Source organism: Phalacrocorax carbo, chromosome 2 (assembly GCF_963921805.1).
Source record: "Phalacrocorax carbo chromosome 2, bPhaCar2.1, whole genome shotgun sequence".
Taxonomy (NCBI): Eukaryota; Metazoa; Chordata; class Aves; order Suliformes; family Phalacrocoracidae; genus Phalacrocorax; species Phalacrocorax carbo.
In genome coordinates this window covers 110,537,123-110,561,411 of record NC_087514.1, presented here as the reverse complement: position 1 = coordinate 110,561,411, position 24,289 = coordinate 110,537,123, and the positions used below count along the sequence as shown (strand labels likewise).

The 24,289-nt window shown below is 41.9% G+C and overlaps 1 protein-coding gene across 1 annotated transcript; it reads left to right on the top strand.

Annotated features, from left to right (window-relative positions):
- Positions 1 to 203: 203 nt before the first annotated feature.
- MRPL32 (mitochondrial ribosomal protein L32) lies at positions 204 to 2,041 on the top strand. The gene is made up of 3 exons (XM_064443851.1): positions 204 to 376; positions 612 to 793; positions 1,402 to 2,041. Exons 1-3 carry the CDS (start codon positions 253 to 255, stop codon positions 1,654 to 1,656), a joined length of 561 nt encoding a protein of 186 aa, XP_064299921.1. The 5' UTR covers positions 204 to 252; the 3' UTR covers positions 1,657 to 2,041.
- The last annotated feature ends 22,248 nt before the right edge of the window (positions 2,042 to 24,289 follow it).

Here is a 24,289-nt window from a genome sequence, read left to right as displayed (position 1 = left end):
CTGGCCAGCAGGCGGCTTACGCCGGAGCATGCCGGGAAGCGGCGCTGGGCCCGCGAAGGACATGATTGGCGAGGAGGCGGCGGTGAGGCATGCTGGGACTTGAAGTCCTACTCTCTGTCCCCGTTAGGCCGTGGCGTGCTCGGGAAACTCGCTTTCCCAGAAGGCTCAGAGGTAGGCGCGCATGCCCAGTGCGCTCCCGGGCGAGCGACCGCCTCCTGTTCCTCCGGGGCCTCGGTGGGACTGCGAGCGGATATGGCGGCTCTGGTCCTGGTGTTTTCTCCGCTGCCGCGCCTTCGCGGTCTCCTTCAACGCTGCTGGGGGCGGCTAGAGCGTGGCCTCCTGCCGTTTTTTTCCGGGGGGCAGAGCCCGCCCTGGGGTGGGTACCAGCCTGTTCTCTCCGCTGATGGAGAGGGCGGCATCGGGATAACCGTTGAACGGCTGAGGGAGGCGGGTGGAGCAGGAGACAGTGCAGCCCCTGGAACAGTGAGGCGCCGCTGGCCCCTCTTACCTCTTCGCTTTGGGGGGTGTCAGTAGCATCCGTATCCTGTCTCCTCGACTGCACGCGAAAACGGGGCTCGGGTGTAATGAATTAGCTTTTCTTTTCACTGCAGGACCAGCCCTGGCTGTCCAGGGTCCAGCTGTTCTTCCACAGTCGGTAAACGACACTATCGAAAGTAACGAGGCACCACACCTGTTGGATAGCATCTTGTGGATGGCGGCACCAAAGAAAAGGCGCACCATTGAAGTGAACCGCTGCCGGCGAAGAAATCCAAATAAGCTTATAAAAGTAAAGGTAATCACCAAATTTCTGTGGGCTTGCCACCTTATTTGCTGCAATCAATTTTGTTAGTGGCAAACAAGCATGCTGGAGTAAGATTTACACCAGTCGTTTTTTATCTCACTTATTTTAGGGAATCACTGTAGTGGTCAATAGTGAATGAAAAAGTTTTCTGGAATTTGTTTATAAATAAGCTTAAAAGACATTGTAATCTTCAAAATATTTTGTGACAGGTATGTTCATCATATGTGACAGTAGTCAGTGGTTAAATAAACATTGGCCATTTAGGTGCAAGCCAACAAAATATGAATTTTAGCTAAACAGCTAATATAAATGGAAAAGGTCTATTCTTTCAGTGTATCTAATTGAGTTGGCAGGTCTTTAGTCTTCCAAACATCAATAGGCATAATGATGTAGGTATTTACTTCATAGGTTATTTTCAGTAAGTAAGCATTTGAGATCGCAAGATGTTACAGAAAAATTAGAGAAGAATAAATTTTGAAAAGTCAATTGAATTTCTCTGGTATTTCATTTAATATTTTTAGTAGTTTTTGCTTGATCCCTGTTTCTTTTGTTGGTGCTGTTCAAATTACAAAGTTCCTATTTTCCACTGTCTTTTTCAGAGGAACATAGATGTTTGTCCTGAGTGTGGAAACTTGAAACAGAAACATGTCCTTTGTGGGTATTGTTATGCAAAGGTCAAAGCAGAAACTCGACTGATACGGTTGGAAATAGGTAAAAAGGAAGGAGGACCATTTAATGCTCCAACAGTAGAGACTGTTGTCCTTTATGATGGAGAAAAGCCCACAGAAAAAGATGCAGGCAAGCGGATCATTGAAAGAGCCAGGAAGCGCCCATCTTGGTTTGTTCAAAACTGATGCTATAGAACTAATGATCACAAAAACAGTTCCTACAGCAAGAAGGATCGTGATTTTCAAGAATGTTTTCCTCATTTTGTTCACTCAGTGTTGACACAGAAAACCTATGAACTTTTGGGAAGCCTGCTTGACTTGCATGTCATGCCATATGATTTTGCAGTCAGGTGTTGTTTCTGTAGCATGCAGTGGGAAGTGCTTCTCAGTGATGCATCACAGCAGTCAACAGTTAAAGAGAAGTCAGGATCTACCTTGGGTTTGGACATCTGCGTACAACACACTGAATAATTTGTATGATAATGTTCTCTGCTGGTTTTGTTAATAACTTTTTAACAAAGGGAAAACATTCACAGATGTAAAATAAAGTACATTAAGTTTCCCGGGGAAATCTGCTTTCTGGTTTTGGCTGCAGCTCTTTTGGAGGGGAAGAAAGGGCGGGGGAGAGGGGAAGTTTGAAACCGATGTTGATTAGGTACAAAGGATATTTACAAGGAAAGATACAGTCATCTGGTTATTTCCGTGGCTCTTAACAGAATCTGCCTGGATCTCTCCACAATGCTGCTCTTTGAGATACTTGGTGATATTCCTGATTTCGACTGAAATAGTGGTTGCCATGTAGTATTTGCACTTTTTCTGTACTGGACTGAAAAATAAGTGTTTCTTGCTGTTGTCAGTATACAAAATAATTTTCTGTCTTAAAGGGATATGGAAAGCCTTTTTTTTCCTCCCTGCAAAGTGCACTTGATTTCTTGAGTGAATTAACGAATTGAAATGCAATGACTGGAAATCTGTAAATTTGACAAGGGTCAAAGCTGACTCTTTGCAGCCATTGCTGTTAGGTAATCTGGGTGGTCAGTGTGTGCTTGGAAAACTGCCAAGGCCAGTGGTGCCTTCCTGTCTTGAGTCTTCTGCAGATAGGGGCAGCTCTGCCCTCTGCTGTCCATTGGTGCCCTTCAGCAGTGCAGTTACAGCACCCAGCTGTGGATTCACTTCGGTTTTGGCCACACAGTAGCACCGTTGCATTTAAGGTAAAGACCGCTTTCAGTTTTAGGTTGGGATTTCAATATACAAACGGTAGCGTTTGAGATTATGGGTCAGCCAGTCTAATAGCTATTTGCTGCAAAACCATGCAAGCCTGCCCCTAACCCTGGCTAGGTTGTCTGTGTGTCTTTGGCACTTGAGTGTATCTGCTCCTGAGCTGTCCTAGTTCAGGGAGCTAGGCTGACAGTGAACTGTTCCCTGGACTTCTACAGGTTTTTTGGTTTTTAGTGGGTACCTCCCTGTGGCTTGGCCTATGTCAGGGTCAGAAAAGTGGCAATATGGAAGTGGAGGACACAGGACCATGCTTTCCAGAATAGCCTGCGTTTGTATGTGGCTGAGCCATTTCTGCCTGCTTAAGCAGTGGGCTTGTGTGTGCTGTAACGCTTCACTTCTGCTTTCCTCACTCTGGCTTCCATGTTCTGAAACATAACTCGTAGGAACAAGCTGGCAGAGATGTTACATTCCCTCCATAGTCTAGAGGAATAATGAAAGCTGGTAAGTGTAAATTGATGCTATTTAGTTGGCAGTATCCAAGCAAACGACGTAAGTTCTTTTTGGTTTGTCTAAACAGGATTTATTCCAGTCGTCTCTGTTTTTCACTTATTCAGAGCTGAAGCCCATAAGAGGTGGCAAACAGGATGCAGAGTGGAAGGCTTAATTTTGACAGCTACATGGGATGAGACTGACATATTGGAGGTGAGATTAGCCAGGCAATAAGACAGATACTATCCCGAGGGCTGTGTATGTATTTTAGGGAAAGGTGAGGGGTTTTTTGTTTCTTTGTCCACATATAGGACCCATTACACCTTACTGTCTTCATTGCTTTTTATACATTTATATTTTTGACAAAGGTTCTGTAGAGAAATAAGCTAAATTAGCCTGGGATGTTGAGAGTCATGGGTTAATTTATCAGAAACACAGAAGTATTATTTGAAAAAAAAAAGACTATTTTTCTTTAAACATGAGAGAGGACATGTGGTTTCTGCTAATGGAGTAATAATTATAATTGGCAGTATATTGCATTGGATTATTAAATTCTAGTGTCAGTGAAGCAATGAACATTTCTTATGAAACATGAGTGAAGTTAGGCTGTGTCAACACTAGACATTGTAAGACACTTGCCAGGTCACGGTTAGGTAATGATTCATTTCACAGCCATTCTGCTTATGTTAATGCTGTGTTTGTGCAATCCAGACAAGAGGAGATGCTTGATAATGTTTCATAGTGGTTTTTGAATAATGTGGGAGGGAAAAAGTAATTAAAACATCTGGTATTCATGGTCTCTAAAAGAAAAATTAGAAACAACTGATAAATATTGAAGATTTGTATATGCAACCGACATAGTACCAGTTAATCTTCTGAAAAAGGAATTATCTTCACTCAGAGTCGGAACAGTTTAGTTTGAATGACTTTTCCTTCAAAAGAAGAACAAAGGAAGTCTCACTTTCATAGCTATGTTTTATTAACACTGACAATACGAAGCTCCGTTACTTTTTAAAGAAATAAAAATTAAAGAAAAATAACTGAATTCCTCTAAAACATGTGGCATGGTCTTACTTGAAATAAACCCTGGGTTTATATGTAATTTTGAATGAAATATAAATTGCAGTAGCGCTAATATATAAACATACACTTTTCAAAACAATGTAAATTAAAACTAACAAAAAGCAAGCTGGTTGTTACAAATGCTGTACTCCAGAATCCATTTAAAACCAAAAATTAAATGCCTCAGGGAAATTTCACTTTGATACATTGGGAACCTGCTAGTAGTTGAAAAAGACAATCTTTTTTGTCTGAAAATTTCATATGATTAGATACATGTTATATTTTGTTTTTCTTCTAGAAGGATTTTATGTAAAAATTCTTTTATTTTACATTTTAGAAAGAACCAGGAAGATGGTGTAATGTCCTAAAATACAAGGGTGCAAGTTGCTAAACAATTCTCTGTCATACCAAGATCTGCAGAGATAGAGGTGGTCTCTGGCAGTGGTGAGTTACAATATCCATAGAGGTTGATAAACCAAATTTCAATCTCCCATTTAGCAAGGAAATTTTAATAAAAGGTTTCTGCACAGTCCTCATCTATTCTGTTCAACACACCATGCCAGCAAGAGCTGGCAGTGGATATAAAAGATACTTCTTTAAGGCACTAGGTGGCAGAGGAGCGTAGCTTTCTGGTAGGTGCAAAACAAAAGCCAAAGATGACTAGTGAGATAGGGAACAGTCGGTGTCGGTTTCAATAAATTTGCACCTGTGTAAGCAAAAGATCTGCAAAAAGACTAAATTTGCTAAGTACGAAGAAATATAGAATATCTATTACAAGACATAAACTAATCTACTGTAATTCATTGTTCCGCCTAAATTTAATTAGATCTCTACTGGGAGCTATCGTACTGGCTTTTTTGTGTATTTATATACTTCTGCTCTTTGCTGGGTGATTTAGTTGAAATTGCAGTTGTACCTATCATTTTTCCCTAACAAGATAGCGGAGCTCTTTTTACACCTCTTAATTACAGATGGCTTTCTGTGTTGCTTTGCATGCCTAGTATATTCAATTAGTTGACATTTTATTTATGCAGCTAGAAAGTCCTGCAAATAGTAGGTCTGGCTGCATTCCAATGAATTTTAAGGTATAACTGCCTTGATTTTGTAGAGTCGTAAGGATCAATTTGCAAACAGCAGACACAAAGTGGAAAGAAAATAAAACCAATGTGGTGTTTAAATGAATATTAGTTGCTTAGAAGGGAATAGAAGATCGTGTGCTCCATCAAATTTTTAAAATGTTTTGCACGCACATGAATGATAAAGGCACCTGTATCTTTAGAACTTACTTGTTAATTAGTATTTAAATAAGATATTAGCAAAAATCCTTCTTTTACCTTACATGACTATATTGCATAATTTATCAAGTGAATGAGGGTCAGTAAATACAAGTTGTTTCCAAATAATGTGTTCAACTCTTAACATGCCAAAGACTTTAAGAATGGGGCCAAATGGAGAAAAATCAATGAAAGGCATGAGAAAGAAGTAGGCTATGCAGTAGTGATGGATCTGGTTTTGCCTACTCCATGTATATTCCTAGGAAATTTTGTTGAAGTAAGTGGAGTATAATTCAAGGCAGATTTGGTCCAATGTACTGAAACCCGGGACATATGGATGTATGCAAGTCTACATATTTCTAATGCAGAGCATATACATGTGAAACTATTGCTGGATACCAGCAGGACTGGGTTTACAGCTGAAAACTAAAATTGTGTTTGATGAATGCAGTAAATTGAGTCTAATCGGTTGATACTTGAATTTCTTTCAAACGTCCTATATTTCAGTTTCTTCTGGTTGAGGACAATATACCTATTTAGAAGAAAGGGTATAGGATTCACTTCATATTGAATGTGCTGGATAAATGTATGAAAAGCAAAAATGAAGCTGCTCTGGAGCAGAAGACACAAAACAAAAGCTTTTGTGGAGTTGTCAACATATGATATTTGGCAGGGATTTCTCTACAGCCTCACTGCTGGGTCGTGTGATTTTTTTTCTTTTTTAATAGAACAAATTTCCTGGTTTTGAGATGGTGGGTCAAAGATGAAGAAGCAAAGATTTGGAAAATCACTAGGCAGAAATCCAATCCTATGTTATTATTTTCTTAAGTGTCATACCTTCTAAACCAATTCTATGATTTTGAAAATTAGGGATATACTTAGTGTGTTCTGATCATCCAAAGATGTTTCCCTTGGTTTCTTGAAAGGGAGCAGACTCTTCTCTATACAAGGTGGTTCTGATGAAGTTGTCGCTATGTAAGCATATAGAAATGTTCTGTCTGATATGCCCTGGGTATAAGCTTGATTAATCCTTTATGTGTCCTAAATTTGGGAGCAGCTCAAGAGGAATAGGCACGTTATATGCAGTGTGTCTCATGGTGTAGGTCCCTATTTATACAGCTGACACAGCTTTTACATTCATTCCGAAGGTATCCTAACGCTGTTTCTATTCCCAGCCCCAACCCACAGGCTCATCGGCTTGTCTAGCACTATGGCTATAGCTCCGTTTTCCATTGTGGTGTAGCTCTAGAGCACATTATGTGAAATAATTCCAAGGGAACTAAGGATTTCGAACAGGCTATTGGAAAGATGTATGCTTAATTTTATAATCTGGGGTTAATATTAAGTACAAAGAACAGTGGTTTTAAAGGGGCTATACCGAATAGTTTAAGGCTCAAAATTGACAGACCAGTCCAGTAGTTCCAAATTAAATTGAGTTCAGATGTTCCTACTCAGCTGTAATCAGATCAAGCAAAGCATCTAGGGTGTTTGAAGAATAACATCAGGATTTGGTCCAATTAAAGATACCTTATATAATTCTCTCGCTCTTAAACAGGATAAATGATACCTTGATCTTCAAGAAGCCATTGATTTTAGTAGGATTTCTTTTAAAGGAAATTGTAGTTCCAAGTGACTGAGAGGCAGGCTGTGAAGCATCAAGCTGTTGTGTTACAAAGTCAAGTAATGAGGTCATGAAAGCAGTTTTTTTTTTAAATTGAAATCAAGGAAACAAAAATTAAGCCTGTCAGTTGCCAACATCCATTGTGATACATCACTTGATCCCATGAGTCCAGTTCTGCTGTAGTCCTTTGGATAAGGTCATTTATGAACAAGGAATGTAATCTTTTAGTTCAGGAGAGCACCAAGACATTTGAATTACTCTTACCCCAAATAAATTCTTCTTAGATAGTTTTGTCCAGCACAGAGTAGACTACCACAAAGTTACTATGAAAAAAATAAAGGAGGAAGGGTTGAAGACCAAGGAGGTACACTCACTGGCAAGTATGTGGAAGTCAGAGTTATCCTGTTGCTGTGTATGTAATATGAGAAGTACAATAGGAGTTTCTGCAAGAAGCATACCTACTTTGTGCAATTGAGTCAATAACTGCAAAGTACTCGTGTGAGGCACTGCAGAAATGGATGGCATAGCAAATACCACTCCATCATGCATCACTTTTATGTTAGCAATTTATATTGGAAGCTAAATGGCACGATTCCTACTTGACAAGTGGCAAACTGAAGTGCAGAAAGAGCAACTGAATTCCTCAAAATTGCTCCCTCAGTCAGTGGCAGAGGAAGGAACTGACGCTATTTGCAGATTATCAGCCTATTGTATTCTCTAGTGTGTCTCAGGTTAGGGAATAATAACAATTATCACTTGTGGTGACCATTGATCTAGCTAGGTTTGTGTTTTGATCAAGTCAACGGCTGCAAAGATACTATATATCTAAATATTTGTTAGGACATAAGCCCATGAGGGTCTTTATCCAGAGCTCTTCAGATAAGTCGGAAATCTGTTTTATTACTGAATGATGCCTTCTTTTTTTCTCCTTTCACTTGCAGAATTGTTTCTTACCATAAAAGAAAAGGCATTCTGTGCAGTGGGCTTATTTAGAAGAGTATGATTCAGCTGGACAACAATGGCAGAATCTATCTGCAGGAATTTTTTAATGTAAGAATCTAAAAATAAGTGTAGTCCTCGAAGTAAAAGATTTCACCTCCACAGATTAGACTCCTTTGGTCCAGGAATAAAGTGCCTTCTTTATCTGCTATACATGAGACATTCTGTCTAATAGGAAAACTACCCAACCCAAACAATACAAGCAATAAAAAAAAAAACCAAAACAAAACAAAAGTAAACAAGAACATGAGATCCAGAGATAGTTCACCAGCAAAACCAGCAGTACCAATGTGCAAAGAATTGGTTTAGATCACTTCTCAAAAAATATATTTTTCCTCTGAGACATTTCATGCTGAAAAATACAAAGGAAGAGAATTTGTGATTGTTTTTCCACTTTTCTTTCTGATCAAAGAGATGTACTTCGCTTTCAAGCCACCAGAGTGTATCTTCCTCATCCTGCTGACATGGCAGATGCTGGGCTCTCTCCTGCTTAGGTTATATGACTATCAGATTCAACAGGCAACCGATTGAGAATAGGTAGTCTTGATCAAAAGTAATTTAATTATTTTGAGTTTATTGATGTTATAATGACCCTGATTGATTGCAATGACTGTATCTTCCCAAGAACATACACATTGGCTTTGCTGATATGATTTTCAAGAATGCTGTTTGTATCAGGAACATAGCACTTGGAGGAGCAAAAAGAAAAAGGACTCCATATCCTTCTTTGACAGGTCTTATAGCCACATTTGGGTCTGAGAAATATAAAGGAGAATCTGAGACTTTAAGCAAGATTCCTTTCTTTCAAAAGATAAAGCTGAAATGAAAAAATGATGACCAGTGACAAATATGTTTCACGGAGTTTTGCCAGCCTGTGGAGGTAAAAAATAAAAAGGTGACGGTTCCTTGCTGAATTCAAAGCTGTAGGGAGCATTGTCATACAGGCTACTTTTTGTGCATACTATATCCATGTCCCAGCAGAACTCCTCTTACATGTCTGCGGTCCATGTTAATCAGGACCACAAATAGATCTCATTGGTAGAGCAAGCAGCAGAAAAAAGCAGAAAAAGAAAAGTTATAAATCCCCTACTTCAACAGTAAAATCCATAGTTACTTTGGTCACGTAATAAACATTAACATTTCACCACTGAGCATCTTCCCTTAAGTGGTTACCATAAGCCATGGCCCTAGTGGGTATGTTGCCAATAATTGGAGAAAATTGTCCCCATCTCTCTATGCCTCTCTTTTCTGTCTACAAAATGGGGATAATACCAATTTCATGGCACTCCCATGGAACTCTGTCAGGAATCTTTTCTCCTAGGCCACCTACATCTTGAAGGTCACCAGAATGCAGACACAGGTGTGTTTAACAGAAAAGCCAGGGACGTGCAGAAGTCTACCTGACTGGTGCACTGGGATTCCTTGCAAAGCCTGTCTTCAAAATGTTGGCTACTGGGCGCTGGTGCCCACTTCAGCTTCTGAGAAAGGCTGGAGGAGTCCCTTGTGTAGAAATAACCATGCTTACAGCCCATTTCTCAGGCTCTTCACACTCACGTCACTAGATGCGGTGTGCCCATTACAGAAACACATCTCTTCCCACTCGCTAGGCTATACGATGCAGCATCACTGGCCTGCGCAGAAGCACTAACAGCAGCTCTGCACTGACAGTCTCAGAGGAGTAGTTGTGGAAAATAATCATTCCCACCGATTTCTGGGGAACAATAAACAAGTACAAAGCCTCATGGAGACAGCACAAACTGTATCTTGGTTTGGTTGTATGCAGCCAGCAGCAGCAGGCTTGTGCCTGTGTGTGGTCTGTGTGTTTTCCTGACTGTGCCACACACTGTGGCCCCTAAATGGTAAGGGACGGATTCTGCCATACCTGGTGGTTAAAGGAAGCATGGACTATCTGACTTTTTCAGGTCCTGATGGGGCAGGAGGGAGCAGAGGCAGTCCCTAGCCGAGGGCAGTTGAAATGTGTGGCACCTCTTTTCCACCCATCAACCACCATCTTCAACAGTGGGCTTGGATTACACATGGCATAAAGATTCTTGGATCCGTGCCAAGATCAGGACAGAGTACAGCAGGACGCAATTCCCCCTTACCCACTCCTTCTGCCTTTACTGGAAAGAATATGGAGCTGAGCTTTTTAAATTTAAGCTGTTTGAAGTGTACCATACTTCTTCCGTCAGTGAAACAGACAGAAGTATGGGGAATGTTTGACAGGCCAGGCACCAACTTCTAGTCTTGTTCCTGCTGGAGGAACTGCCAGCTCTCATTTTCCATGGACTACTTGGTGCTCTGCTATCCTGGACTCCATCCATAAGGCAATTCTTGCTGCAGTGCCTGAATATTTAGACATTTGCATTATAAGTTGGCCACAGTGGACTTCCATGTGCTGCTTACCCCACCGCCAAAATATGCATAGCTTTGGCATGTCTTGCGATTTCCCAACCTAATCACTTATTTTCCACATTTGAAATTTTAAGACAACACTAACTACTGGACACCTTTCTTAATAGAAGATCTTACCTTTTATACAGCCTAATTTTCTTAGTATCCTCCTCCTATTTTCTGCATAGGGCCTTGGGGATAATTTCACCTTTGGTAAACTATTGATCTGAGCATGGTTCTGTATTTCCAGACAGCCTACTGCTGGGTTCTGCATTAGTCCAGATTTTGCAATAAGTGAATTAATGCAGGGCAGAAGTTAAGCAGTATTCTCAGACTTCCTCCATTTTAAGTTTGAAATCCTGGACTGGCACAGTTCTTGCTCTCTTCCTCAGTCATTTTCCAGTAAAGCAAAATACTGAGCCAAAGCTCAAGAACTGGTGAACAACTTGGTGCAAATTACTTTCAGCATTCAGTCCCCAAGTTAGTCAATAAACATGGAGGACTCTCTGTACCGTGTTGACTTCTCTCCAGTTTGTATTTTCCTTTAAAGAAAAGAACATTGTGCTGTTGTGAAATTCAGCTCCTACAAAAGAATGCTTTGTGTCTGCACAGCTCCAGCAGCAGCAATACGTAACACTAGTAACAATGAAGAGCTCGTGCTGAGGAGGATCCTCCACTTGCTCACACAGAGATATCTGTATCCAATTTTTTCTGTTTCTGATCAGCTGGAAAGACAGTGGCAGCATATAGAAGTAGAGGTCTGATGCATCACTCATTATGCTGAGACTAATATGGCCTTATATCTTATTTTAGCTACAGAGGAAGTGCTGAGGCCGTGGGGGATTATCAGGAAAGCAGCAGTATGGAAATGTGTATGGGGGGGGAAGGGGAATGAACAGCCAGAGAGTACTCAGTGCTGGTACTCTATAGGGATAGCAGAGATCTCATCGTAAGCGTGTTCATCTCATAGGGTCGTGCAAAGAGAACAGGAATTGCAAGTTGTGGACCACCACCAGTTGTGGGGATTTTATCCCATAATATGCAGCATGGTTTTGATTTGCTTGCCATGTAGTGTGCCTGGCTGCAATACCTTTCAATTAATTTATGCACTGGTTTTCTCAAAGCCAGCAGAAAGCCACATTTTGTAATTAATTAGTTTTTAAATATTGTATCAGTGTATAAGAAGTGCTTTAATTAGCCCACCACTTTCCTTGAGGGGTAAGGTATTTTCTACTATTTATTCACACATATTGCATATATTCTTCTAAGCAGGGGAAAATTGTCTTAAAATATTAAGAACTGTTATTGGCTAAACAAGTTCTCTAACAGAGAAATTAATTACTTCATTGCCTTGTTCAGAAATTCTTTTCAAGTGGATGACCTTGTCCAAGTTAATAACCAGAAATGTGGATCAATATGGGAAGCATATATGCAAATCTAGCAGCTGAAAGAAAGCTTCAATAAAGATAATTATATTGTTAAAAAGTGCTATTTTACTTTCTGCCATTTCATGTATAATCCCAAATCTGTTCTCCCTCTTGCTTTCTATGTTCCTTTGTCTCAGTGAAGCGATCAGCTTTGTTTCACTTTTCCCACATCTCTGACCCATCTGTTAGATGTTCTTTCTTCCCATATTTTCTTGTAAGGATTTCCTCTTTTTCATCTTCAGCTATTGTATGAAACCCTTACCCTTACCCCCACTGAAGTTCGAGATACCTTATGCTCTTCTCTAGCTCCTGAAAACAAACCTTTCTTTGTTCTTCTGAGGTCTCGCCTTAAGTGTGTTTGGGACCTGACATTTCTATTTGGCATTTAAAAAGACTGTCAGTTTACTGGGGAAGCCACAAGGACACCCGAAAGTTTTGTTCAGGAAAGGTGATGGGAAGTGTTAATAAGAAGGGAAAACACAAAGGCAGAGAGGGAGGGTGGCAGGGAGGGAAGAAGGGAAATCCTGTGTGTTTGGAGTTGTGAGATTAGGCTCAGATGGAGAATTGCTCGAGGACTTGCTGTCCCAGATGTTGCGCATGCCCAACCCTAGCTGCATTCCTAGAGTGCTCTGTCTCACATGCTCAGTTGCAGGTTTTTCCACTCTTCTACTTAATAATTTAACTAGGAAGATTGAGGAACTACTGACTGAATTATTGAAGGTGTAATTAAACTGGCAAGAGTTGAGGGGAGCATGTGAGCATTTTCTTAGCAAAAAAAAATCTGTTTCACTATGAAATGAAACGTTGCAGCTAAATTCAGTTACTACCTAGAACCTGCTCCCACTCAGTCTGTTAAATAGCTGATGCACCAGTGCAGTAATTGTGAATATGGGTAGCAACTCTTCAGCAACTCAGCTGTTTAGAAGGTGACCAATTTCTGACATTGTGACATGACAGGGAAAAAAAAGCTGTCATCTTCCACTTCTTTATCTTCTGCAGTGGCAGTGGTGAGCTCCTGTTTAAAGGCAAGGTCATGCCCCTATATACAGCTCCGGGTAAATATTGAGCTATTGTATGCAAAAATTTAGCAGCATCTGTACTGCAAAGATTAGTATAGACAGAAAAACTGCTTCCTGGTTGCCTGGAGTTCCTCAAAGGTAGAGGTAAGGAGCTCACAATTTTGTCCCATGTGTAGCAGAGTTCTTCAGGGTTGTGACTTTGGTTGTGGCAAAGATATAATTCATCTTGGTACGATTAGGCCTGGTAATGAAGCAAAGGTTATTTTAGATAGGCTTCCTTTTTGAAAGACTTTGGCTAATCTTGGCTGTCTTCCTGTAGCCTAAGAAGGCATAATCCAGCTGAGGAAATCAGGTTTGACAGGATTTTATTTAGTCTAGTAAAGGCTTGCTTTAATTCTGGGATTTAATCAGTCCACAGCTGAGAGCTATGTTGTGACGAAGTTGTGATGGGTGTCTCTCATTCAAGTTATTCCAGCTCCTATGGCACAAAACGTTAAACTAAAAAATGCATCTTTTCCTGCTTTGCCTCCTTAAATTTATGACTATATTTAACAGATGGCATTTCCCAGAGAATTACTTTTTTTTTTCCCCTATATCATACTTTGCTGTTTATCTGATTTTGGTTGGATCTTTTTGGTTTTGCCATCTTTTTTCTTCTGGAGAGGAAGGAAGATTGTATTAATAAGGTGCTGTTGATGTGACCTTCCCTTCACAAAACATTGGGTCAGAGAAGCAGAACGAGGACCATCCCTTCTTCCACTTGCTCCAGTACAGAACTAGTGTTCTCTCTGCCAGTGTGACTGAAGCAGAGTCCAAGTAGCATTTGATATGGTGTCATAGTGTGGCTGGTCCAAGTCACAGTCCAGCTCCTAGTTTTATTTAATAGCCAAAGAAACCCCTATATTGGGCAGAACCCATGGGGAAACCTGTAGGGAGGAATGCAGAAGTCAAAAGGTGTGGAGAAGTTGAGAGAACTTAATGAAACAAAATTCTTTTGGAATTTAAAAAAATATGTCTAAGCACATTAAAATAAACAGGAACGTATCTTCATAGGCTGCTTTGAAAATTTCACTTATATTTTCCAGTTGCCTATTTTTTTTGTTTGTTCTGACTTTTTTGAACAGTTTACGACAACTGAGCATCCAACAGATTGTTTCTGTCTAGTCCAGATCCTTTTGGGAAAATGGTGAAGTTAATTTATTGAGCAATTATCCTATGGCCTGAGGTGTGCCAGTAATACAGTTTGATAACGAAAAACCAAGTGTCCCCAGGGACAGTTAACAGGCAGATGAAATATGGTTTATTTTGTGATTGTGTGAGTCGGTAAGGAATGGGACAGGTGACATAAGGAGAAGCTAAGCTTCCCCCTCCACCCACCCAAGGTATACAAAGACAAACATCATATTGTCTGTGCTAGCAAGGGTTCGGGGAACTTCTTTAAACAGAGGATAAAGTGGAAAAGTTAAACTCACGTGAGATTCCTTAGGTCATTTCTGACCAATTGGCAGAGGCAATCTGACCCACAAAAGTCTTGAAAGCAAATACTTTCAGTGCTTCAGGCAATTGTACAGGTTTCCCAAATAAACTATATCATTTCCTCAACTCTCTTCCAAAAGTCTCCTTCCCTGCTTCTTTTGTGATGAGTTTATGGTCTTTACCTCTCCAGCTTGAGATAAAACAGAGGCAAGCTGCATTTACACAGGGTCCTGTACTTTGTTATATTTCAGCTAGCTATTGTACTACTGACCTTCCCCTCAAAACTAGACTAGACTAAACTTCTTCAGTAAAATCGTGTATGAGTCTTTACAGAGCCAGCTGCCAAATACATTGCAGGTCACAAAGGCTGCCAGACATGTGAGGAAAGCAAGCACTGGGAATAAGAACACTTGTGTTAAATCATGAAGAAAGGGTAAGCCAAAAAAGGATGCTGAATGAAATGCAGAGAATGAACACAGAGGAGCTGAAGGCAGATACCGACAGAGACCCAAGTCACTTCCCACTGAGCCAAACTCGCACCCAGCAGCCTTACTGGTGTGTGATGGTGAAAGCTGGGAAGGTTGCCTTCTACTGCCATCGAGGCTGGGATGCCAAACTGCATGCTGGCAGATTTTGCAGGAGACATGCAGCATTTTGAGGGTGACATTTACAAGAAGCAGCAGCTCCCACTGAGAGACAAACTCGCAGAAGGGAGAGGTGTTGTTCTCCACAGAGGCACATCACACCATCAGCACGTCTCCCACTGAGCTTTTGTCACCATGCTAATTTGAGAAAGAAAGGTGTGGTCTGTCACACCAGCCTTGCAAGTTGCTGAGCCCTTGATGAAACTGTTGCCAGCTGTAATGAGGAAAGCTTCAGAACTTTTTCCTTTTATCCAGGTTGCAACAATCCCACAGTCACAGCTCCAGATCACATTGTGTCTCTTCTGATCTCTTGTGCTTGTCTCTAAGATGGAGAATGCTGTCTATCACAAAGTCTGTCAGCAGGCCTCCACCTGCTTCCTTTTCTTGCAGATGCTTATGCTAGGTTTTCAGCTTTGGTTGTCGTTAGTCTCTTAGCCCAATTGTCCTTTGGGTAGAAAAAGCTAATAATAAATGTATGTGATTTTGCAAGTTATACTGCTTGATGCCAGCTTTTGTCTCCATCTCTCGCAGTATCTCCTCAGTGCTGCTTTTGCATTCTGCAGACCATGGAGTAAGATGTGGTGTGGATGAGTACCTCAGATACAAGAGAAGTCCCTTAACTAGCCCCTACAGGCTTCTAGTGGTTCTAGTTGCCTGTTAGAAATCAAACAGGAAAGCATGTTTAGATCAGCGGGTACTTTTAACCTGAAGCTACAAACTAAGAGTTTGGGGATACTGTCTCCTTCCCCCAGGGTAAAAAAGAAACAGAAACAGATCCCACAGCCCATGTGACTTTCACATTTACTAGAAACCAGTTGCTGAGGACGAAGATAATAACATCCACTTTAAAATTATTCTCTCCTTGAATGGGGAGGGAAAGCAGACTCTTTTAATTTGATTTCAAATATCCAGGGTGGACTTTCTGCTGGGTCCGTTTTGTGGGTGCTTCAAAAATGTGCATTTAAACACAAACTTTATTTTCCTAGCGGGAATAATACAAAAGAAAACATATGCCTCTTCTCCCTCTCCCTTTCCTCTTACCCTGCTCAATAGAGATGTATGATGAGTGAGAATACAGAACATATCCCTTCATCTCTGCTGCCCCCATTCTTGCAGTAATATTTTTAAGTCTTAGGTCTCCACTGAGGTTTCATTCTATTTTTAAAAAATGGAGAAAAGGAAAAACAAAATGTAGCTTCCAGCCAGGCCTCTTTCAATACACCAAGGTAGATCTCTTATCTCTTATCCAGATTCAGTGAACTTTTCCCACAGGTGCCAGCATCATGAAAACTCAGAAATACAAAATCAAAACAACTGAGCCAGTTACTTGTACAGCTTGCATGAAAAATTGACCTTCTTGGGAAAAGGGATGAAGGGGTTGTCAGGGAAAAGCTGGAGACAAAAAAGGAAAAAGACATCCTTGCTCTTAGAAAATTTTGTTGTCAGATTTTCAGATGTGCAAAGACATAGAAATAATGTGGTCATCTGAATCTCTGGTTTAATGATTTATTGTGCTGTGTTTTGCATTGGGAAAGCAAAAATTTTTCTAGGAGGAAAAATGGAATAATGTGTGTATCTGCTAATTATGGGATTTAGACAAGGTCTTCTATACTGCCGTTTCCCAGGGAAGTATACAGTGGTAGCGCAGGCTTATCCCTCAGTCTTGGTAACAGTCCTCAACTTGGCTTTGAGGCAGTGCCTCGAGGGGTGAGAGGCAAGTTCATCTTCAAGGCCATGCAGGCAGTAGCCTCTGCACTGAGGCAGCCAACAGAAGCACAAGTTAGCATAATTTTGGTTATAACAGCCGACCTGCTTGGAAATAAACAGAGACCATTGCTGCTTTGCAGCTTACCCCCTTCAAGTGATTGACTTGTTGCTGAAGTGGCTGGATGCATTCGTGGTAACTTCCAAGGGAGGCAAACAGATCCATGGCATCGTGTGTGCTACCACAATGGAGGGAAATCCCGTTCTGAACTTGGGAAGCTCTGGGTGTCCATCAAGAGGACTGCCTTGTGTTTGTTTATAGAACTGCCAAAGCATTAAGATTTATCCAAGAAGTGACCTGCTTATCAAGAATGCTGCACAGGAAGGGGCCAGGTTAAGCCAAAATGGTGAAATACCAGATTTGAATTCCTACAGAATTTCTACAACTGCTCAAAAATTGGGTGGGGCAGTCTAGATGGGAAATCCACGGGTCTTAGCTTTTTTCAAAGGGATTTTTGTAGTGAAACTTCAAACTCAAACCACCCCAAATTAATTAACTATAGGTATATATTAAAGTTTTGAAGATGATGCATTTACTTGTATTGAGGCTAAACAGAGTGGCTTCCCCGGACATCTATAATTTCAGATTCCTATAACAGCATTATCTGAAATAAAAGCCCAGATGATTCGTGAGACTCAGAAGCATTCACTGTTGCCTGAAGACAGTGTTGTAAAAGGGTGTAAGCAGCAGGGCATTATTAAGTGTGGCTCTAGTGAAAAGGCCTGAATTGACAGCTGTTACGTGCTTCTGGGTTTGCACATTTTTGCAGGGTGCTCCTGATTTTTATCTTAGTCTTGCATTTTTTTAAAGGATTGGCCTAGAATGGCAGAGAAGTCAACCCAAGTGGTTAGTCCATAGTCAGCTGCGAGAGACAGGGAGAGCTGCTGACATAGGGCTTTGCATTAGGGGTTGTTCAGCCTGGAGAAGAGAAGGGTCTGGGTAGACCTTATTGGGGCCTTTCAATATATAAAGGAGGCTTATAAGAAAGACATAGAGACTTTGTACCAAAGCCTATAGTGACAGGACAAAGGGCAGTGATTTTAAACTGAAGGAGGGTAGATTTAGATTTGACATAAGGAAGACATTTTTTACACTGAGGGTGGTGAGACACTGGAACATGTTGCCCAGAGCAGCTGTGGATGCCCCATGCCTGGACATGTTCAAGGTCAGGTTGGTTGGGGTTTTCAGCAACCTGATCTAGTGAAAGATGACCCTGCCCACAGCAGGAGGGTTGGACTTTTCAAAGGTCCCTTCCAACCCAAACCATTCTGTGATTCTTAGATTTTTTTCCATCTCCCATGGAGACCCAGGGGCGTTGTCCTGTGCAGATGGATAACAGAACTTGTGAAAATGTGCGTGCTTACTGGAAATAACAGGAAGTCATCTTTGGAAGGACCTGTTCTCTGATCCCCAGGCGCTATTTTGCACAAGCTCCTTAATGCTAAAGGAAATGTAAATTTGGTGGGTTGCTTCTGCCTAAGGACTCCTCCAGCTGAGGGGAATCCTTATATAGTGTATGCTACAGCAGCTGTAGTGACTCCCATGCCAGCGCTGTGCCAGGTTGCTGGATGGCATATGTTCCAAAGAGACTGAAAAAACACTAGAAAAAACGAGCAGTGAGACTGGGAGAGACACTGTTACGTTCTCCAGGCTTGGTGTGTGGATCTAGGGCGGTGCTGTGCACCTGAACAGTCCTGGCTTTGATGTGATGCTCTCTGGGAGTCCCCAGCCTTCAGCTCTCTAGCAGTGCATGTGAGGGGACCGCTGGCATGTCAGCTGGCTTTTCTGGAGGAGGCTACAGCTCCTGCAGCACCCGACACAGGACAAATGCCCCCAGCTCCTACCTGGAGCTTGGGGCCACCCTGCTGGGTGGTGGCCAGGCCAACAGGGACTGCATCAACATCAAGCACTGGTTTGCACAGTGCATGAAAGAAATGGAAATTATTGTTGTTTGGAAAACTGTCCTGCAGAAAACAATTTACCCAATCATTCTTAATATTACTGTCTCGGAAGCCAGTCTTTGCTGGAATGAAGAGAGAAGCATTCATTTAATAAATTATGAGCAGCAGCCTGACTCAATGCACAGCTTCTTAATAGTACTTGGCAGTGCTACTGCTTGTGATGATATCCTTAATGCATTTGCTCCTGAATAAGTAATAGATTTTCCCAATGCAATTGCACATTCTGCTCAACTCATTTTTCTTGAATATTCAAGTGTTGGCTTTCAGATAGTAGGGTTATTTCATTGAAATGACCAATCTTGTAGCCTAGATTTCTTTTTGTTTTCTATTCATTACCATGGCATTGTTTGTTTGCAAGAGGAAAATGTAGTCCCAGATCCTGAGAAGCGTTTGCATAATGTTAAGAGCAAGTCGTCATATTGGTCCTTACAGATATTTGTGTATGTTTAAGGGCTATGCTGGATCCTTGCACATTAGGCTCGTTAATTTAAGAGGGACCTTTTTTGATTCCTGTAATTGTTTTTTTTTTATGTGGAGCCAGTTCTGCTTGACTGTGTATTATAGAGGAAATTTCGGCCCTTGTACAAATTAGGATTGCAGCATATGTTTTCTTTTGTTCACTGTAAGCAACTAGCTCCACTTGAGCACAAGTCAGGATTCTGCTCTCTGAGTAAGCTTCACCCCAGTAGCTAGCCAGAGGAGGAATCAGCGTTGCATCTTCTCCTTGTAGCCAACAGGTTGTTACCTAGTGCATTCACCTATATAGGAGACCTCAGTTCAAAACCTTCCTCTGTCTAAAAAACTTGACCTGTATCTCCCAAAGCCCAAGACACTGCACTAATTCCTGGAGCCTTTCAGGGGAACATCCTAAGTCACTGAGCTAGAGGAAGTGAAGGTGTCCTCTATACGCTTCCTTGGCAGCGCAGGGGGATTGGTGCATGGAGAGCACACCCCATGGTTTGAGCCTGGCAGATGAAATAATCAGAGTAACAGTATTTTGTGGCTCGTGATGGGGCCTAGATGTGTACTAGATACCTAGTGACTCAGCGCTGTGGGATTTCAGACACTGGTGCAACCACTTGAGCAGCGGTGTTACATGAAGACATCTGAGCGGGTGACAGAGCAGTGGAACAGGCTGCCCAGAGAGGTTGTAGTGTTTCCTTCCCTGGAGACATTCAAAACCTGCCTGGACACGTTCCTGTGCCCCCTGCTCTAGGTGTCCCTGCTCAAGCAGGGGGGTTGGACGAGATGATTTCCAGAGGTCCTTTCCAACCCCTACCAGTCTGGGATTCTGGGATTCTGAGCCACTGAAGAATACATTAACTTGGTCGTGGAAGTAGCCTAGATATGTTATTATGGCATTTTACTCTGATTCTCTTTGGCCTTTTAGAGAAACATATATTGGCCTGGGAGTCCCATACTTTGCTATGCATCTTCCATCTCCAAGCTTACCTTACTCAGAGATAGCTATTATGAATAGTATATGGCGTTGCTGTAGCGTACCATTATGCACCTGCAGGGTTAGTTGTCACTTCAGAGGTGGCTTCAAGAATGTCAGTGACATCTCAGCATTGTATCTAAGCATCCAAAGCCCCTTGGAAAGCCAATTTTCCTGCTTCTAAACACCTTTCATTCATTCTTTCAATATGCAGGAGAGCTCTTCAAGTGAGAAGTATAGTTATTTGCACTGTACAAGCAAGAAGTTTAGTGATTGCCAAAGTCAGCTTTAAGAATCAGGGAAGTTTTGGTCCCATGTGTAAAACCGCAGACAAAACTACTGCCTTTGATTCTGTGCTCTTGTATTGCTCTTTTATGTTGGAGCTGACTGATGCCTACAAGGAAATGCGTTCAGCTAAGTCGGGCTCTGAGAGCTAGCAAGGGAGATGCTTGCATTCTGTATAAATGTGCATCCCGTTTGCCTACTGATGAATTATTTAAATCTCTGCTATTTATGGAAGATGTCAGCATGCTTTGTTCTGCTGTTTTGTCAGGAGAAGCAAAGGAATCTGAGTGAAGTGACCATCTAAGTGTTAAAATTTATTATTAATAGTCACACTGCACTCGGTTACATTTTGCTCAGTATTTGGCAGCACTCAGAGATATTACCTGTTACTATAAATAAAACACATGCTGCCAGGATAACTGTTCTTCATTTGTCTGACAAAATGAGCCATTTTTTTTATTTTACTTTTAAAATCTGTATTATTAAGGCTTGTGTGTGTATTTGGGCTCTCAGCACAGACAGCTTTTACTCTAGTCTGATGTTGCTGTTCCTCCATGTGGTGTTTGTACTCAGAGATGGATTTCACATAGTAATGCTGAAAGCTCCCACGCACCATAGAGAAATGCGGACTGGGCTGCTACCGAGCTGGCAGGCAGACCTGGTGCTGCTCAGGAGCTAGCGAGCAGAGGAGGTTTAGGAAATGGTTGGTGTGTTACTTCAGTGACTCCCGATCTCCAGTGCTCTGAATCACAACCTCTCTCCAAGTCCCAAAGCCACCGTCTGTGACAGGCTGGCTTAGGGTTGACACAGAGCCTTACCTTTAAAGCACTCTTGCTGCCATGCAGCCACGCAACCATGGAGAGGAACAGGTGTGGCCAAAAAAACATTCAGGTGAGGGGAAAAAGAATAAAAAGAGATTTCTGAGTGCATTACTGGCAGCACAAGGGTGTATGCAGGAAAACATGGTAGGGGAGAGGATGAAACTACTTTTTTTTGGTGGTGGCAGCCTGCATTAAGCCAGTTTAAAGTGGTTATGAAAGCGTCCCACTGAGAGATGATATAGTTGTCTTTTATGTTGTCCCCATGTAGCTTAGAAGTGGTCCTGTAGATGAAAGTATGCTTAAGTGTTTGCCTTTTTATTAATAAAACCATATATATTTCATATCAATAATTCTTAAGCAATTATGCTTCAACATCAATAATTCATCTGGAAATATTTCACAGAGGGAAGAATGCCTATCCTATATATAGAATCACAGAATCATAGAATTGTAGAATCATTAAGGTTGGAAAAGACCCTTAAGATCATCGAGTCCAACCGCTAACCTATCACTGCCAAGTCCACCACTAAACCATATCCTCAAGCACCACGTCTACCCTTCTTTTAAATACCTCCAGAGATGGAGACTCAACCACCTCTCCGGGCAGCCTGTTCCAATGTCTGACAACCCTTTCGGTGAAGAAGTTTTTCCTAATATCCAACCTAAACTTCCTCTGGCACAGCTTGAGGCCATTTCCTCTCATCCTATCGCTTGTTACTAGGGAGAAGAGACCGACCCCTGCCTCACTACAGCCTCCTTTCAGGTAGCTGTAGAGAGCGATAAGGTCTCCCCTCAGCCTCCTTTTCTCCAGACTAAACAACCCCAGTCCCCTCAGCTGCTCCTCATAAGGCTTGTTCTCTAGACCCTTCACCAGCATCATTGCCCTTCCCTGGACACGCTCCAGCACCTCAATGTCCTTCTTGTAGTGAGGGGCCCAAAACCCAACACAGTACTCGAGGTGCGGCCTCACCAGTGCCGAGTACAGGGGCACAATCACCTCCCTGCTCCTGCTGGCCACGCTATTCCTGATACAAGCCAGGATGCTGTTGGCCTTCTTGGCCGCCTGAGCACACTGCCGGCTCATGTTCAGGTGGCTGTCAACCAACACCCCCAGGTCCTTTTCCTCCAGGCAGCTCTCCAGCTACTCCTCCCCAAGCCTGTAGTGTTGCATGGGGTTGTTGTGACCCAAGTGCAGGACCCGGCACTTGGCCTTGTTGAATCTCATACCATTGGCTCCGGCCCATCAATCCAGCCTGTCCAGGTCCCTCTGTAGGGCCTTCCTGCCCTCCAGCATATCGACACTTCCACCCAGCTTGGTGTCATCTGCAAAAATATAGCTATTGATATCTGTATATCCATATATATCACTTAATGTGTGCAATAATTATCAAGTAGTCTTGCCAAAGGATTAGAAAGTGTTTTGCAAAGATTAATCAGTTAGTTTCTGGGAGTATTCAGTATCTCAGTTCTACAGAGAGGTCAACTAAGCCTGCGTAGAGGGTGGTTAAGAGTCTCACCCAAAAGCAACTGAGTGGAAGAAAATTCTTCCACTAACTTCCCTGGACTTTCCTGAGGCCAAATAAGTCAGTCGCAGAACAGAGGACTGATTGAATTGCTAGATTTCCTATTTCTGTTTTCTAGCGCCTAAGCACATCCCTTCTGTGAGTGCCATTTGTAGAATGATGGTGTTACAGTGACTATTACTTCTGATGAAGGTCATCTTAGCTACCTGAAATAAGCCCTTTTTTGTTTGTTTTTTTTTCAGAATGCACATAACAATAACTTTTCCCTGGGATAAAATTCAGTCTGAGGATGGCTACAACAACCTTAAATTAGCATAGCCATTTCTTCTGAAGTTAAAGAATGCCAAAAAAGCACTTTTGTGGTTTTTCATTATGTGCTTAGCACTTCTCTCAAATAACATAAAGCGGCTTTGAAAATGTAATTGATAGCACGAACTCAGCTTTTCTAGTATTGAAATAATACAGTCTGCAAGGGATTCAAGGGGGAATATTTCCTGCTGGGAAAACACCCCTGACACAAGGCAAAGGTGCCCATGGACCTCAGTGTAGCACTCGCTGGGCAGCATTAAGCAACCCCTGCAGCACGTTGCAACAGCCTCTGTTAAGACTTTCAATCCTAGTTGTGGTATTTGCTGTGTTGGGAAGGCTGTTTGTGAGCAGTTCTTAGGCCAATAGTGTACTGAAGTTACTGGCTTCCACACTTGCATCTGAAGATGGTGGGCACAGGCGTTAGGATTGCAATATGTGACCAAGGGAGAGAGCTATCAGAGCGGTGGTCAGGATCACAACAATGCAAAGCTGCTGGAGTGTAACACATACCTTAGTGTACTATATTGTGCAACTGCATAAGAACTCACCTCAGCAACCATGTAAGTATCTTCACAGTCTGAGAAACACTTTTTACCTTCAGTTCTTACATAAATGGTATCTTACCTCTTTTATGGGACCCCCTCCTCTTAACCTAGGAAAGTGAACTTGCTTACAAAATAAAGAAATAACTTAAAACCAAAGAGCAGAACAATGTGGGAAGGGGGAAGTTACACTCACTTATGCACACCAAACTATTGCTCTGCGACAGTGAGACAAGGAACTGGAAGACCAGGCTGTTCAGCTTTTTTCCTGACTCCTCCAATGACAATTTCTGTGACCTTTAGGGACCTCCTATTATTTCCAAACCTCCGTGACTGAAGTTAGGTCCAACAGGAGATGAGTCAGGGCTTACTGATATGAAAGAAACAGTTCTCATGTTTCAGTGGGTGGTAGAGCAGATCATGGGTGAGTAGTCAGATTTTTTTATCATTATTTCTGAAGTGCAAGCTGAAGACAGAAAGGAGGACACTCATTTTTGTGCCAACCTGCAGATGCAGGCACTTAACTTCCATTAGCTAAATCCAGAAAAAAAA